The sequence below is a fragment of the Sphaerodactylus townsendi genome, linkage group LG06 (genome assembly GCF_021028975.2).
Source record: "Sphaerodactylus townsendi isolate TG3544 linkage group LG06, MPM_Stown_v2.3, whole genome shotgun sequence".
Classification (NCBI taxonomy): Eukaryota; Metazoa; Chordata; class Lepidosauria; order Squamata; family Sphaerodactylidae; genus Sphaerodactylus; species Sphaerodactylus townsendi.
Genome location: NC_059430.1, coordinates 21,179,727 through 21,197,895, shown reverse-complemented (window position 1 = coordinate 21,197,895; position 18,169 = coordinate 21,179,727). Strand labels below are relative to the sequence as shown.

Sequence of the window (18,169 nt, the reverse complement as noted above, 5' to 3'; positions counted from 1 at the left end):
GNTCTGAGAATGTTCTTTGGGAACCAGATATATTTCTGTTTTTGATGTCTCACAGCTGGAATTCCAGCCCCAGCTTATTTTGGAGCAGCAATAGACAGGACCTGCTTGAAGTGGGCAAGAACCAGTTGCGGAAAGCAAGGGGCATGCAGGCTGTATGATGCTACAGCAATCAGGTGAGCTGAATTGAAACCCAGAAATTTCATGACTTTCCCCTCTTCGGTCGTTTTCTAATTATGTTGATGTAATGGATCCATTAGAAAGAATTTGCTTTGGTGCATGTCAGGTGTTAAATGGAGTTTTCCCAGTAAAGATGTCTCCAAGGAATTACATTAGTTATTAATAATCATTATTCCTCAATTGTGTGTGTGTGAGAGAGAGAAATACTGAGGAATAGTTATTCGGCTAACAGTAAATAAAATTAATTGGGAGGTATGACAACAAACACTAATTTCCAACCAGAAAGAGGGCCTTCTCAGTGGTGGCAGTAGGAGGTTAAGAGCTCATGATTCTAATCTGGAGGAACCGGGTTTGATTCCCAGCTCTGCCGCCTGAGCTGTGGAGGCTTATCTGGGGAATTCAGGTTAGCTTGTACACTCCCACACACACCAGCTGGGTGACCTTGGTCTAGTCACAGCTTCTCAGAGCTCTCTCAGCCCCACCTACCTCACAGGGTGTTTGTTGTGAGGGGGGAAGGGCAAGGAGATTGTAAGCCTCTTTGAGTCTCCTGCAGGAGAGAAAGGGGGGATATAAATCCAAACTCTTCTTCTTCTTCTTCTAATTTGATTGCAGCGGGAAGTTGAGAGCTTGCACAAGCCGGTCTTTCGAGACAACAGGGGCTCAGAAAGCAACAATTGTGAAATATGCTTCCAAAATGGGACTCCTGAGAGATAAGGAACAGGAATAGACAATGTTTAGTTCTCTTCACCCACGTTCTCTGTTTTTCATAGTCACCCCCAGTTTACAAACTAACAGGCAAATGTGAGCTCAAATATAATGAGACTATATTGCAGGCCGAGAAGGGATCCTGTGGGCTCAAGTTAACATTAAAACCACCTCTGTCCCAGTAAACATGCAACAACTTGCTTGAGGGTAAAATATTTTGGCCATTGCCGGAGGTATTTATTGACAAGGAGTTAACAGGAAAGGAGTTTAGAGTGCTGTTAAAATCAGTCTTATCTACTCTGACTGGCAACAGCTCTCCAGGGTGTGAGAAGGTTTTCACAACGCCCACCACTTGATCATGTTTGCCGGAGATGCTAAGGATTGAACGGGACCTTCTGCTCAAAAAGTGAATGCCCTCCGTAGACTACTGACCAGCAGTCAGGAAGAATTAAAAGTGACTGGAGAAACAAACTTAAAATTTGGCCTAAAATTTTTTCCCACCTTTCCTGTGGGGTAATGTACGGATCAGGCCTGTTTATACCACATAAAGAGTGCTTTGTCTTACAAAGAAAAGTCTAATTTTCTAAAGATCATCTACAATGAAACTGATTTTACATGTGTGTTTTTATGTACTCTCTCTCTCTCTCTCGTTTTATACAGGCATACGTTTTTGGGGCTTGTTTTAGGCCTAAAAGCACCATCTTATCTGCTGGCAGTGTTGTTTTTCTTGCTTGTAAAGAAAACAATTGGGAGAAAAGAGACTGACGCCACTGAAAACCAAAGGCATGAAGACGGCAACTTGAATGAAGACTCAAAGCCACATGGTGCCGATTCTGTGGCAGCTCCTTTAGAGGCAGACAAAGAGACTTCCATGTAAAGAAAACAACCAGCATGCAGGATTCAGACTATTGTGTAGGGATCATGGGAGCATCTGAGTCTTGTCAAAGCTTTGGGTGGCCCTTGATACCAGTGCAAAAACTGATAAGAGGCTTTTGTGGTTAAAAGCCTTGAAGGAATCATACAAAATCTGAATATGCCTTTATTTTTAAATTCAGCTATGAAAGTTGCCTGTTTGCCCTGATACGGACAACCCATGCTAGCTGAATCTTGTCAGATCTCCGAAGCTAAGCAGATTTGACCCAGACTTGTATTTGGATGTGTAATTTCCACAAAATGGCAGGGATGTGACCAGAGGTGGGATCTAGCAGGTTCTCACAGGTTCCCGAGAGTAGGTTACTAATTATTTGTGTGTGTTGAGAGGGGGTTACTAATTGGTGATTTTGCCACGTGATTTTTGCTTCAGTTACGCCCCTCCTCCACTCCTCAGCAGTAGCGCACAGAACTTGAATCAGTCTAGCAGGAAGTGAACTGGTGTGCGTGGCAGCCTGCGCCTGCGTGCATTCGTTTCCCGCCCAAGGACCGGTGCAGTGGCTGCGTCCTTGCCACAGCCCCGCCCAGGAATGCCCTGCCCCCCGGAATGCCCGGCCACGGCCCCATTGTGCCCCGCCCAGCCCCATTGGCGTTACGCCACAGTTTGAATCCCACCACCATGGGAACCTGTTACTAAAATTTTTGGATCCCACCACTGGATGTGACACCAAGGCAGGCAGTGGCAAACCACTTCTGAACATCTGCCTTGAAAATCCTATGGGGGCGGCATGAGTCAGCTGTGACTTGATGGCACTTTCCGCCACCGTTTCCTTGTTTACTTCAATAAAGAACGAGTGAGATCATTTCCTTACACACACATCCTCTGTTAATAAAACCATTCTGCAGATCTGGATTTCAAAAATTTCGAACAAACCAGGAAAACATTTAGATCAGTGAGTCTCATTTTACAATAGCCATATATTGATATTCCATTTGTTGTGGGTTTTCTAGACTGGGTGGCTGTGTTCTCACAGTTATTGCTGCTAATGTTTCACCCGCATCTATGCATAGCGACTTCAGAACGCATGTAATGGTAAGATGTTTTTCTCTCCGTGGCACTGGTGCTGCTCCTTTTTGCTGTGAATGGTGACTGGAGCTTTTTGTGTAGATATTGGTCTGTATGGGTCTATGTTCTATAGACTATGTGGCCCAAATGTTGGTTTGTTTTGCGAATGACCCTGACATCCATGACATTCCATTAATACTAGATCCATCATCAGAGCATTCTCACCATAGAACTTGTTGAAGAGCCCGGCAGATTCTGGGGAATTTCTGTGTAAGCACTAGCTGCACATTTTTGAAGATACAGGTGCCAGACTTTCAAGGTGGCTCCAAGAGGCCTCCTGGCAATAGCATCCAAGCTTGGTGAGCTTTGCTTCTGGGGTTGGGTGGGGTGGGGTGTAAGTTGAGAGAGTTCGGAGAGAACTCAGCCAGCAGGCTTCACGTGCGGGAGCGGGGAAACAAAATAAGCCTTTTGGAGGCCCATAAAATTTAGAATTTTGCAGAAGCCAAAGTTGACCAGGTAGCCTGGATGCTGGCCATCAGGGAGGGTCTCCCTGGAGCCACCTTAGAAGAGATCTACTGGTGCCTCTATCTCAAAAAGTAGTAACGCTGCTTGCTTTGGCTCACACTCAGAAATTCCCCTTTGGCTACAATGGAGCCAAGGCACTGCAGAACAGAGATCTTGGGCAAATTTTTGGGGAGGCTGTCAGAGGTGCATTTTTAAAGCTAGTGGCACCAAAATTTCAGGCTATCACCCAGAGACTGTTTTGATGATACCACCTGAGTTTGGTGAAGTTAGGTTCAGGGGGGCCAAAGTTATGGACCCTCAAAGGGATAGCCCTCATCTCCTGTTAGCTCCCATTGGAAACAATGGAGGATAGGCAGCCCCTTTGGGCCCTCCTGAACCAAACTTCACCAAACTCAGGTGGTATCATCAGGACAGTCTCCCGGTGATTCAATGGAATTTTGGTGCTGCTAGATTTAAAAATGCCCCCTCTTCAGGTCAAAATGTGAAAAATACCCCAAAAATATCAAAACAATTCAGACCCAAATTTTTCGGATATACCCGAATTTTTGCATATATCCGAATATGTTATTTGTCTTATTCAGGCATACAGATAATTTTATGCCCAAATAAATCTGAAACTTAATTTTACCGAACTTTTAGGGTATTTACCAAGCCTAGTCACAGCTGCCCGCACTGTTCACACACGAGGGATGTCAATTTTCAGGCGAGGACTGGAGATTGCCTGGAATTACAAGTGATCTCTAGATGACAGAGATCAGTTTCCCTGCTTTGGAAGTTGGACTCTAAATGGCATTTTGTCCCAAACACCACTCTTCCTGGGCTCCACCTCTGAAATCTCCAGGTATTTCTCAAGTGAAGTTGGCAACTCTGTTTCATGCCCCTCTCCTGATGGTACTGGGTAGTGGATGCAGCTAGGGATGCCACTGCCATGACACCACCTCCCTGCTCGTCTCCAGCAGTGTTAGGTAGCATATGCATCTGGGAGCAGAAGTGGCAAAGCACTCACAAAAGGCAAGGAAAGGGTGTGAGGGAAGCTACCAGAGGTAGTGGATGAGCAGCGATACAGCAGCAGTGAACCATGAACCCCAACTCAGCGTATGCTAATGCTGGCCTTGATTCTGTACCACAACTACTATCTACCCATCTGCTTTCCCTACCATAATACACATCAGCAGTCCCAAACATTTTTGAGCTGTGGGCACCTTTGGAATTCTGACACAGCATAGATTGGTGCTGCTACGAAATGGCTGTTGCAGGAGGCAGAGCCCTCCACAAAATGGCTGCCACAGCATACCTTCTTTTGAATGATGAAGATTCTCATGCTGTGGTGGCTGCGGCCCCAAACCAATGTTTCAAAATATTTGCATAGCCAATCAAAAGCTTTGCTGGGCAAAAGTCCCACCTGGCCCCACCCACTTTCTAAAATCCTTGGGTGGGCAATAGGAGAGGTATCAGCGAGCCCCACAGAGCCTACAGGCCCTGGTGCGTCAGTGCGTAGACCTGCTTTTTTCACTGAAGTGGGATTACTGTGTCAGTTATTTATTAGCTGAAAAATAGATCATGTAGGTGTGGGCTGGACTTCTTAAAATCAATATTTCTTTGCGATTATATATTTTTTAACCTTGTTGAAATTGGTAAGCCATTTCTTACAAAGGCAGAAAACAGGACATACATTTATAATCAAATTAAAAAAGTAAACCAGTAAAAAGTAAGTTGTTCAAAAGGACTGGAGAAAGCAGGCTGTACATTTTAAAACAAATATAACAATAAAGACACACACCACAGTGGAAATTATTTGGAAAAAGAAGAATATAAGGTGCTTTGGTTCCATGGATATTTGTGCTGAAACAAGGTGAAAGAGAGAGCTTGTCTACATGCCCACCATCAGATCTTACCTTGCTAAAAATCAGGTAAATATAGTTTCCCTGATTTGGGGCCTCACACCAATGTTTTGATGAAAGAATGCTTCATGTGGGCACCTCTGTTCGATTTTTTAAAGTCCTGGTTTTGTCTGAATATGGCAAGGAGGGAGGGCTGAGCTCACACCATTGCTTTCTTTGTGTTTTGATTCACAGCATGTCTTTCTCGTTGTCTGTATTTGTAGTTCACCTCATTTAAATTTTTTACCACTGATGATTTGGGAGTTGCCTGTGCCATTACAAAACCAACTTTTATGCACTGATGCGAAAATGACACGGAGAAGTGGGATTTGGGGTGGAGAAAGCATGAAGATCACATGTGAATAGGGTTGCCATCTCCCCGAAATACAATTCTCCGGACTACAGGGATCATTTCCTCTTGAGAACATGGCCGCTTCAGAAGGTGGGTTCGAGCATTATGTCACACCGAGGTCCCTCCTCAAACACTGTATTTCCCAAGCTCCACCCCTACGTTCCAAGAATTTTCTAACCTGGAGCTGGCAACTCCATGGGGGAAATGAAACTGGAATGCAAACATTTTCAGAATTCAGTTTTATCCCAGACAGCAACTACATTTGCAGTTGCAAACCAGGGTGGTTCTAATTCTTTTGGAAGCAGCAGCCAAACAGCAGCCGGATCACTGGTAAGAAGAGTCATCATCAGTTCCAGTGGAGAACTAGACCTATACTCTCCTCTCTTCCAGATTGGATAACTGGCATGCCCCACCCCCTCCCTGTCATGATATGTAAAAAAGAAAGGTTCCCAAAAGGTTCATTTTCTAGTCAGCAGAAGTTTGCCCAACTCAAAGACCGGAGACAGTCAGTCTAGGGACAAGAAGTAGCAACAGTTGACCTTTAACATGATTGGTGAGTTCAACTGTGACTCTAGACCAATGAGAGGCTGTTGCTGGGGAGGGGGGAAAGTATCCAGTTGGATGTATAAGAACCAATGCTTTGTATATGCAGGGAGAGTTCTGAGTCTAAGTTGTGAGTGTAGTTCAGTGTTTGTTCACTGTGTTCTTGCTGAAGAGTTCTGTATAGTCTTATAGTCTTGTATAGTATAGACTTGTGTAACCTTGCAACTGCTAAAGTAAAACCTTCCTATGGAAAGAACATCTTGTGTGGAGAGTATTCTTTTCAAGAGTGGTAGGAGGCTGCAGTGAGTGCCAGAAGACTACAGATCTTCTCATCTTACCCGAGTAGCTCTGCTTTAAACTCTGCTGATACTCCCATGATTTGGCCAACCCGTGGAGGACTGAGATGTGCAAGAAGAGCAGGTTGTGTCAACATCTGGATTGAGGTCTATGTGCATTAAGCATCCCAGTCAGCAACTTTTCTCACAAGAAGGTCTCTTCATTTATGGATGCCCCCATGGAGGAGGACATTCCTGGATCTGTTGCTGGTGCTCTTGGAGAAAGCGATTCCGTGCTTTGGGAAACCTTTCCCGTGGTTTTGCCATGTCTGGCTTGCTTCACAATTAAAATTAAAAGAACAACACAGAAGAGGACAGCTCCCCCTCTCAAGGAAGCAGTGAGTCCAAAGAAAACTTTGCTGAAAAGGAGAGACAGTGAAAGCAGATTAGCCACAACAGGATTTGAGGAATCAAGGCCCCTTCTGCACACGCAAAATAATGCGTTTTCAAACCACTTTCACAACTGTTTGCAAGTGGATTTTGCCGTTCTGCACAGCTTCAAAGAGCACTGAAAGCAGTTTGAAAGTTTCTGCATGTGCGGAATGAGCCCAAGTCTTTTCAAAAGTCTGTTCCCAAAAAGCACGGGGCGGAATCCTTTCTGGGTTATTGCATTTGGAATCCTCCACCACAATTTAAAAAAATGCAAATGGAGACCAGAACTTCCCTGTGATGTCTTTGTTTTTCTCATGCTGATAGGGTAGAATGGTTTTGTTTTGAACCAGCTTTTAGACACGTAAAGCAGCTCAGGTTGCCAACGTCCAGGTTGGGTCTGGAGATCTGCCAGAAATGCAGTTGATCTCAGTGGATTGTTTCTGCTGCTTTGGAGGGTAGACCCTATCACACGACAGCCTGCTAAGGTCCCTCTCTTCATTTCCAGGTATTTCCCAAGCAGAAGTTGGCAACCCTAGATAGAGTTGTCATCCTCCAGATGGGGCCTGGAGATCTCTGGGAATCACAACTGATCTCTGGACTAAAGAAATTAGTTCCCTTGGAGAAACTAGCGACTTTGGAGTGGGGGAGACTATGACAGTTTACCCTGCTGAAGGCCTTCTCCTCCTGAAGTCCCAGCCTCTCCGGGCTCCACCTCTCCAGGAATTTCCCATCCTGTAGTTCACAGTCATCGAATCATAGATGTGGAAGAGGCCATACAGGTCATATGGCTCACCCTTCCCTGCTCAGCGCAGGATCAGCTGAAAGCATTCCCGAGAAGATCTCCTCAAGCCACTGCTTCAAGAGTGCCAGAGAAGGGGAGCTCACTAACGCCTAGGCCAGTGGTGGCGAACCTTTGGCACTCCAGATGTTATGGACTACAATTCCCATCAGCCCCTGCCAGCATGGCCAATTGGTTCGCCACCAAGGGCCTAGGCAGAGCACAGACCTAGATCTTTCATGCCACTGCTACTCGATCCCATTAATTGGAGAAGCCAGGGATCAAATCAATGAAGTTCCTACATTTTTCAGGCTGACAATGCAATTAGTCTAGTGAGCCAATGGGCTTCCAATTCTCACATTTCAAAAAAATTAGAGGCAGGAACATCTAAGTATATGATGACCCAAATCACACAACCGTTACCCCTCGTATCTGAGAATTTTGAATTTAACTTCATTGAGATTTCAGGTATCCCTTGGGGAAGTCAGACCATTTGTCTGTCAAGATCGATATTTTCTACTCAGACTGGCAGTGGCTCTCCAGGGTCTTAGACAGATGTCTTTCACTTCACCTCCTATTAGATCCTTTTAACTGGACAGACTGGGGATTGAACCTGGGAACTTCTGCATGCCACGCAGATGCCGTTAAACCATTGTATTATTATTAAAAACTATGCTCTCCCTTTAAGCTCTGGAATGGCCAAGGGAATAATGCACAATTGATTTTTCTAAGTGTGCAGAACACGACCCATAACCATCAGGTACTGCAACTTTTTGCCTAGATGCTAGTACTGCATGAAGACACAGAAAGCAGGATCTGGGAGGACTATTTGTAGTCAGGGTTGGTTCTGAAAGCCCATGTGCTTGCTTTTGCAGCCCTCTGATGTGCATTCAGTGTGAACTTCTGTAACTAAACCCAGTGGCGTAGCTGGGCCAAACTGCACCCGGTGCGCATTCTATATTTTCCGCCCCCCATGGCCCCCCCGCAGCGCCTCCCCCCCGTGGCACCCCCTACCCCCTTCCCACACTTACCTTTGTTCCTTTCCTTTTTCTTGAAAAAGGAACTAAGACAAGGTAAAGGCGATAAAGGAAGTGCTGCTTGAGGAGGAAAGCGCTAGAAGGAAGGGAAGAACCTAGAACTGGGGGCAATTTTCTGCACCCCCTCAGGCATGCGCCCGGTGCACAGTGCACCCCCGTCCCCTTGTAGCTCCACCACTGACTAAGCCCATGATCACATTGAGACCCCGCATCTCCAGTGCACAGGCCTTTAAAGGAAACAGAGAGGCTATCTGGAAATTCTCACTGCTTGAAGGAATGCAGGAGGCATGAAAAAGGGCCATGTAGCTTCCCTATCCAAATGTACGAGGCTCAACTATCTCACTCATAACCACAGACCAATTCATGCATTTTCAGACCACTATGAATACATGAAGATTGCTTATATTATCACCCTCTTTTGGGGGATTTCCATATTATCAGTTTTATTGCTTCTACGTTTCTGTTTCTTTTGGGTGGGGGCCCAGTTCTGTGTGTGCTTTGCTCCAGCTATTCAACATCAACGAGCTTTACATCCGGCATAAAAACCTTCAATTTAAGTCAGCAGGGAGATCTGCCGGATTTAAAGCCATCTGATATTGAACTGACCACTAGAGGGAGCAGAACACATGCAGAACTGGGCGGGGGGGGGGGGAAGACCTGAAGAAGTGGGAACTTAGAAGGGAGGACAATGAGAATGCAGAAATGCCCATTGTCTGCTTGACTGAAATCTGCTCTTCAGCGTCTTGGCCAGAGAAGGGTTTTTCCCTTGAGTTAGAGATGTCAGGAGCTGAAACAGAGACCATCTATGCACACATCATGACTTCCACCACTGAGTACAAGGCCTTCCTAAATAGTATTTTTAAAATCTGATTGGAACTCACCTGAATGCTTTTATGTCATATACTCTGCAAGCCCCTGCTTTGCCACAAGGTTTCATGCTCCACTTCAAGCAGGTTCTGTCAATCAGTGCTCCAAAATAAATAGGTGCTGGAAGTCCACCTACAAGGATTACACAAGCAGTGAAGTCAGACTGGGAATGCTCTTTGGTCTTTTCAACCTATACTCTCATTCAGGCTGTTATACAAGGCTAAACTGCATAGGATATAATATTTGCCATAGTCATTAGTGCTCCAAGATCCTCCCCACACCCCACAAATCCTTGTGGGTACCTGTGATGGACAGTATCTAATTCCATCCTCCAGGATAGCAAATCTCTTTTTGGTGGGGGGAGGGGGAGTATGTAGATACTTCACGGCTTCAGCCAATGGGAAGCTGTAGCCTGTGGGAGGGGAGAAGAGAGGGGGGGCTTTTCAAGGCAAGAGATAGTCAGAGGTAGTTTGCCACTGCCTGCCTCTGCACAACAACCTTAGACTACCTTGATGATCTCCCATCTGAGTGCTAATGAGGGTTAACCCTATTTAGTTTCTGAGATCTGACAAGATCAGCAACAACAACAAAAAAAACCCCATAGGTTACACTTTGTCCTGTGAAGGAAACTCAGACATCTATAGTATAGGTTCTTAGGGCTCAGGGGTTGATAGAGAGGAACAAAGCATGCATTGTGTGTTACCTTAAGGAAATAGTTGATTAATGACTTATGAGAGGACTGAGGGAAATATCCCAAGAGACAAACCAACCCTATTTCAATATGCTGAGATTCTTGGTTATTTCACCAAACCTCTGATGGACAGTAAGGCCTCCTTTGGACATTTCTACCTGTGTTTGCATTCAAGGCCACTGCACAAACTGAACTGTATAGGATAATACCTGTGGCATACTCCTCGATGTTTTGATAATGTTCAGGTCAGACTACCACACTACACGCTATGTGTGAGGAGAAATATACAGGGGAAAGTGATGCACCCCTCACAAATCCTTGGGGTTATCCTACAGTGCAGTGGGACCATGCCTTGTGTCCGGCAGAGCCTGGGTGTAGAACTTAGCCAGAAATTTTCCTTGCTGCCAGGTATAAGCAAGGAGCAAGTACTGAAGGGGAGAGGCAGATCAAGGTAGGTTTGCTAGTGGGTGGGAAGAAGAGCGAGAAATACAAAAAGGGCAAGGCCTACAGGGGCTTTCAGGGAAGGAAAAGAGAAAATAGTGGGGAGAGGATGAGACAACTCCCCTTTAAGTCCTTGAAGGTCCCCTCCTTGTAAAATACTAAGTTGGAATCTGGCTTCCAAATAAGTCCTACTGCTCCAAAATATTATATAGCTCATCTTTAAACCTTAGTATATTTTGACAAGAGTCTTTAAATTAACAGCAGCCCCACAATTTCTTTCCTCTAGAATATTACTTATATACAGTTTAAAAACTAAATTAGTATTTCAGATCAAACGGGACAAAACATTTACCGAATATTCTTCCACACAAAGTTTCGATTCCAACAGCAAACGATTTCAAGTCTGGTGAAACTGTCCTGAAAAACAGAAGACAATAGGGGTTTTATGTATATATTATTTATTTAAAATACTGTTATTCCCCCTCTCTTCAATCCACACGGAAACAGGCAGTGATACTTCAAATTCTATCCTTGGATTTTCTCCCCAACTGTTATTCAGCACAGGTTACGAACCAGCCAAAGAAGCTATTAAACAGTGTGTGGCAAACACAGAGAGCCAATCGAATTTAGCCAGATCTGCAGCTTTTATTGCTAGTGATTCCAATAGGTACATTACCTCTCCTATGACATACATAACTAAACTTAAAGTACCTAAATATTGGAAAGCTGTTGCTCTGGCAAGATGCAAAGTTTTTTCTTCAGCCGTTCCTGAAGGCTGATACAAGAAGATAACCTATTGGGAGAGACAGTGTCCTTGTAAATCTTAATACATTGAAATGATAGAACATGTGCTTCGGTGTCAGAACTATAAAAACATACATATTAGCATTACCACACTGCTGCTATGTAGATTACCAGGTCACACAGGACAATGTTACACTTCAATGCTGCTTCCAGATACCAATTCTGATATAACATACAAAATTGCTAGGTTCTATGCAGCAGCGCTTCAAAAATGGTCTGTGCCATAAACTAGGTTTAGATTTAATAGTTATAGTTACAGTACTTTATCTGTCCATTTAATTGTCTCTTGTGCCTATTCTTTTTTTAGCGTTAACCTTCTGTTTTCTTTTAATTGCATACACTATATTTACCTTATGCTGGTTTATACTGCTTTATGACTGTAATAAAGATACTGATTCTGAGTGAAGCAGGGTGCAGGGTGTTTATATATAGAACAGAATTTCCAAACCCAGCAGTTTGAACCAACACAAATGTTTTGTTTGACATGCAAGATCTAACACTATAGGCAAACAGGAAAACAAACAGAAGTGCCAAATCAGTCAAAGGATCACGGAGAAACATGACACATCCATATATTTTTCTTTGGAACCAGAACTCTGCATTTTTTCAAGTCAGATGCTGGGATCCAAAAGTCTCAGCTACTTCTGCAAAATAGAATTGCCGGGCCCACACCTGCTGCTTGGGACTGCAGTCTGGGAGAGAAATGGATGCTTTGAAGACCCGGAAGTGACATCACTCCCCTCTAATGATACTCTGCCCTCCCCCAAATGTTTAAAGCATTGCAAGTGTGCATGTGCCTAAGATATCACTTCCGTGTCTTTACCAGGAAACGACATCCAAGCATCAGCGACGTTACCCCCTCCCCATTTTTCTCCTGCTGCACAATTTAATTGGCCTTATTGTTTGCCCCAAGTACTTTATTTGCATATAATTCTGAACACCACTTGTTTGCTGTTACAGTTGAAGAATTGTTTCAATGATCTTTTAAAATTAACCCATTCAAAAAAACTCATTCAAACGTTTGTGTTTCATGAGCCAAATGGCCTACTGAGCATGATCCACACTTTAAAAAGCCGATTACCTGATTAGTTTCCTTTAACGATTCAGTCTTCTTATACCCAATAAAAGATAAGTCCTCACAGTCAGGTATAAATGAAATAATAGGCCAACGGCTCTTTATAATATTGCTGATTTAAAATGCAAGATAATTATATTCAGCTGGAAAAATCTCTACTGGTTTTCTTAGCCTTCTATTTTTAATAAATCACTTCGGGGTCTATTTTGTAAGTTGTTGTTTCTATGTGCATAATGAATGGATGGTTTGGAACAGTGCATTTTTGCTACTGTCATGATTTTGTAATTTTAATGAAGTAATGTTAACTCTATGCACAGGTGTGTTGTAATTTGTTGTTTGATAGTGCCAGCACACACAGATCTGAGAAGTTAAGCAGAACCAACTCTGGCAAGTATTTGGATGGGAAAGCAAGGGTCTTGACATGGAGGAAGGCAATGGCAAACCACATCCAAACATCTCTTGTCTTGAAAACCCCACTAGGGGTCAGCATAAGTCAGATGTGGCATGACAGCAAAAAAAAAGACTTCGTGAAGAACAAGAAACTCTTCAAATAAACTTACCTGAACATAATCATGTAGAAAGGTGTTGCTCCCAAACACACGAACAGCACTTGTAAAGTCAAAACAGCTGTAAAATATGGGAACATATTTGAACATTCAGCCCTTGGACACTGGCCCAAAACTGCAGAGGAATTGCTGGGCCCGGAAGCTCCCACACAACTGCAGTTGTGAAATACCTGTAAGATAAGGTAACGTGAAAGATTAATAAGATATTCCACAGTTTCACATTGCTAGGTGCTTGGTTGAAGATCTGATAAACCCTGGGAGGATTTCAACAGAATTTCATTGCTGCCTCAAGAATTGTTTATATCGATCCTGTACTACTTATGCATTTTATTTTCTTAAAATATTTGCTAGCCACCACTTTACCTACAAAGCTTGGCAGCTTACAATATGAATAAAACACATAAAATGTTTTTTAAAACTATGAAACCAAAATTTTTAAATCGCAGTTTAGAACTACTTTAACTAAATGCAATCTGAGATGAAACAGACTTCAGCTGCCTCCTAGAGGTTGAAAGGGGGTCAGGTGCACCTCCCGGTGCAAGTTATTACACAATGGTGGGGCTACCACCGAAAAGGTCTTTTCTCGCATACACTCCAAACAAGTATCTTTGATTGATGGGACAGTCAGGAGAGCCTCTTCCTGTGATATTCAGAGCCCTTCGGGGATGGGGCGGTATAGAAGTTTAAACAATAAAAAAATAAATAAATATTAATTTCCAGACAGGAGCATACAGGAGAAGATGGTCCTATAGGTACTCCACTCCCAAGCCACTTTGGGCTCTAAAGGTCAAAGTCAAGGCCTTGAATTGGGCTTGGAAGTAGATCACTAGCCAGTGTAATTGCTGCAATATGGGCTCACATGTTCCTGATCTCTGCCCCCAACCAGCAGTTTAGCTGCAACTTTCAAATAGTCTTCAAGGGTAGCCTCAAGCAGAGTGCATTGCAACTAAGGCATGGATAACTGTGGCTAGATATGACTGTCCCAGGAACCGATGCAGCACTCTGTACCATCACAACTATCTGGTTTTCTAAGACAGCAATCCCAAGCTATGAAACTGGCTCTTCAATGGGAGTGTAGTACCATACAAGGCAGCAGAGATCTGAAGTGCCTGGTCTACCCTTATACTAACCCACAGAAGTTCTCTCTTATCAGGACTGTCTAATCCCCTTTTAAAGGGGTCTGTGGTTGTGGCTGTCACCACATTCTCCAGCAGGGAATTCCACACTTACATCACTCATCGTATAAAGAGATATCACCTTTGTCCATCCTGAATCTACTGCCCGTCACCCTCATGGCATGCCCTCAAGTTCTAGCATTTTGCAAGAGGGAGAAAATTCCTCTCCCTCACCATGTCCTTTCCAATCCCCAGTGAAGTTTTGCATCCTGCCAAACACGCGCTCATGTAGGTGATTCCGTTGTCACCACAAACAGGGTCCCAATTATTGTTCTTGCAGTTGCAGTCAGAATTGCAAGGAGACCAGAGTTTTTCTTCAGAGAAGGACGGTCGATGTATGCTGAAAAAAAACAGAACAAGTGCCTCAAGCAAACGAAGGAAGATCAATGGAAGCATTCTTAACGGCTGCCAGCATTCACTGCTTCCTTGGATGGTGAAATTCAAAGGAGAGTTTGGTACATTGTAAGGTATACTTATTACATGGTATATTTGTTTAAAGACAACTTTCAATTCTATTGGTTTAAAGTCATCAAGAACAAAGTCAGAACCATAGGATTTGATTTGGACAATGTAGGGACTGATAGTGAATTGCATATTTTCAACCAGATCCACGAAAGACTGAGGGATCTGGAACATCATCGTCTCTATCCAACAAAGGCGGCTGTATGCTCTCCTCGCTCCCTCGGAATACAACCAAGCTACAGAGTTGGAGCCAAATATCTCTCATCTCTGCTATCCATTAACCAACGTCATGCATTTATGCTAGCACGTCTCAATATTTTCCCATCAGCGGAAACTTCAGGGAGATACCTCCAGATCCCTAAACATCAGAGACTATGCCGTTGTGGATGTGGAACTATAGAAACCATAACTCATATTCTTCTGGAATGCTGTCTTCTCAGTAACCTGCGCATGATTTTAATTCACCCTCTGTTGCTTCCAGGACTTGAGTACTCCAAGTTCCAGACCACTCGCTTCTTGCTAAGTGACTGCAATCCATTGATCACTTTGGCAGTGGCTAAATTCCTGGAAAGCATTTTAAATACCCATATTTAAATGTTTTAAATGTTTTCTTCTTTTTAAATGGAAACATTCTAATAATTTATATGCCATTAAAGGTTAAAATTGAAATTGAAAATTGGTATACTTGTAATACTTATTACATGATATACTTAGATGGTGAAATTCAAAGGTATACTAATATGACATTGGACTGACTATGAAACGGTATGGGAAGTTAGTTATGTGGACAAGGAACTTCTTTATTCTGAATTTAATGTACATCCATTTCAGTCACATTGACATGATGACATAAATGCTGGTGAGCTTAATTGACTGCTAGGGAGGACATTCCTGCTGCTCCATCTTACTTATAGGACTTGAAAGCTGCAAGATGCAGGAATTCTTGAAAGACTCGCTGGAATAGGTGGAGTGATTATTACTATGAAAAATTAAATGAGATGATGAACCAGGTACACCGGCCAAACGTCAAAACCCTTTGCATAAAAGAATGTCCGTGTGACTGCCCCATGCTGCCTGTCTTAGAGACTGGGGGAGTAATATATACTTATCGTATCATATTCCATCATTTCTGAAAGACAAAAGGGGGATTTTGAGGTAGGGGGACTTGTGAGGTAGGGGGGCTTACACTCTTCCCCACACCATTCTGGTTCAGCTCCCTCCACAGTTCTTCTTCCGCACCCACCCTTCCTCTTGCATTTCTGCCCCACCGTCTCCACTGACCACTTACCACCACCCCTGCCGCCATGTTTCCTTCTGCCTTCAACACGGGGTGTCCTAGCACGCTTTTTGCTCTGATGACTTACTTAAAATCATAGAATCATAGTGTTGGAAGAGACCCCCAAGGGCCATCAAGTCCAACCCCCTGCAATGCAGGAACACATAATCAGAGCACTCCTGACAGATGGCCATCCAGCCTCTGTTTAAAAACCTCCGAAGAAGGAGACTCCACCATACTCCGAGGTAGTACTTCTCCTCCCTCTTGTCTTCCCCCTTCTTCTAGAGCTCATTCTCCATCCCTCCTCGCAGTTCCCACAGTATTTCCCTCCCTTCATTCTTTTCCTGACTTTCAATCGACCTCCCCCACCCACCCCCACCAAGTCCCATCATGCCCATTGATTCCTTGGCTGTCACGGGAACCTCCCACAACAGCCATGAGGTGCAGCAGTGGCATAGTGGTTAAAGAGCAGGTATACTCTAATCTGGAGAACTGGGTTCGATTCCTCACTCTGCCACTTGAGCTGTGGAGGCTTATCTAGATTAGCCCGTGCACTCCAGCATATGCCAGCTGGGCGATCTTGAGCTAATCACAGCTTTTGGGAGCTCTCTCAGCCCTACCCCCCTCACAGGGTGTTTGTTGTGTGGGGAGAAGGGAAAGGAGATTGAAGGTCCTTTTGAGTCTCCTTACAGGAGAGAAGGGGGGTATAAATCCACACTCCTCTCCTTCTTCTACAGGGTGGGGTGGGAAATCTGCAGAATGTACAGAATGTACATTGAGGGTTGATCAGGTGACCCAAAATGGCTCCTGAGATCTTGACAGGGTTGCCTACCTCCAGGTGGTGGCTGCCGATCTCCCACAATTACAGCTGATCTCCAAGCGATAGAAATTGGTGCACATGGAGACGATGGGTGCTTTCATGGGTGGATTCTATGACATTATACCCCACTGAAGTCCCTCCCCAAAACCCACCTTCCTGAGGTTCCACCTCCAAAATCTCCACATAGTTCCCAGTCCACAGCTGACAACCCCGGATCGCGAGCATCAAAACAAAACAAAAAACTCTCCACTGTTGCTTTTGTGGGGGCAGAATACAATTTCTGAGCCTGCCCAAATTTTCTGTTAATTTCTTGTTGACATTTCATTTCCATCTATACTTAAATTCCATTTATACATCTAAAAGCTACATATGCCACCTAGGGTTGACAGTCATTTGCTGGCAACCCCAGGAAGTTTTTGATGGTGGGGCAGAGTGACGTCTTGTTGCATGATGCCATGGCAGTTCAACTGGGAATGTGCCCGAAGTGACATCATGGTGTCACAGAGACACTCTAGGACCACTATGAAGACTTATTTTTTAATTTGCTTTTGCTGCTCCACTTAGCAGCAGCAGACACCTGGAGTCCAGACGCAGGAGGTCTCCCACTATAGAATGAAACCTGGCTGCCCTAATACCCTCCCACGCTTCTTGTGGATCAAAACATCTGCACAACTGGGCTATAAGTAGAGGTTTCTGCCAACTAAGGATAAGCAACAAGTTTACATAAAAAGCTGAAATTAAGAAATTTGGGGTGGGGTGGGGTGTGTGTGTGAGAGAAATATCAAATAGTGTTTTTGAGCAGGGAGGCGCACGTGGCATTCAGATATATAGATGGAATCTTCCTGCCACCAACCACCACACCAAACAAGGTCACAAACCCGGAGTAGTTGACAGTCAAACCAGCAACCTGGAGCACTTCACAGTCAGCCATGAAGTAGAACAGGTGTACAACATAGGATGCCGCAAAGGTGACGCATGTCAACATTGCCATCCCCTTGATGTCCATCTTGAACCTCTTGATGAGAAAACTTCCTATTACCATCCCTGCACATGCAAAGGGAATAAGAACCACACCTGCAGAGGAAAGGAAAGAGGAGCATATTGTCACTTATGGAAACAAAAGGGGAGGGGCTACCACAACGTGTTCTCCTAACAAACCATAATCAGTGTAGTATGATGCCCTGACTGGATGTAGGATTACAAGAATTACAACTGATTTTCAGATTACAGAGATCAGTTCTTCTGGATCAGGGGTCTGCAACCTGCGGCTCTCCAGATGTTCATGAACTACAATTCCCATCAGCCTCTGCCAGCATGGCCATGCTAGCAGAGGCTGATGGGAATTGTAGTCC

At 44.1% G+C, this 18,169-nt stretch overlaps 2 protein-coding genes across 2 annotated transcripts in view; one reads left to right on the top strand and one right to left on the bottom strand.

Annotated features, from left to right (window-relative positions):
* LOC125435315 (solute carrier organic anion transporter family member 1C1-like) overlaps positions 1-1,759 on the top strand; it is a 32,744-nt gene extending 30,985 nt beyond the window's left edge. Inside the window, exon 11 of the mRNA XM_048501504.1 lies at positions 1,599-1,759. Coding sequence (XP_048357461.1) covers positions 1,599-1,759 — 161 coding nt within the window. The remainder of the gene's footprint in view (positions 1-1,598) is intronic.
* Positions 1,760-6,096: 4,337 nt separating this feature from the next.
* The window catches only part of LOC125435314 (solute carrier organic anion transporter family member 1B3-like), an 88,713-nt gene continuing 76,640 nt past the window's right edge, over positions 6,097-18,169 (bottom strand). Inside the window, exons 10-15 of the mRNA XM_048501503.1 lie at positions 17,696-17,891; positions 14,434-14,599; positions 13,079-13,254; positions 10,992-11,056; positions 9,522-9,639; positions 6,097-6,812 (exon numbers count right to left, since the gene is read on the bottom strand). Of these exons, the coding sequence (XP_048357460.1) occupies positions 6,599-6,812; positions 9,522-9,639; positions 10,992-11,056; positions 13,079-13,254; positions 14,434-14,599; positions 17,696-17,891 (935 nt within the window). The 3' untranslated portion in view covers positions 6,097-6,598. The remainder of the gene's footprint in view (positions 6,813-9,521; positions 9,640-10,991; positions 11,057-13,078; positions 13,255-14,433; positions 14,600-17,695; positions 17,892-18,169) is intronic.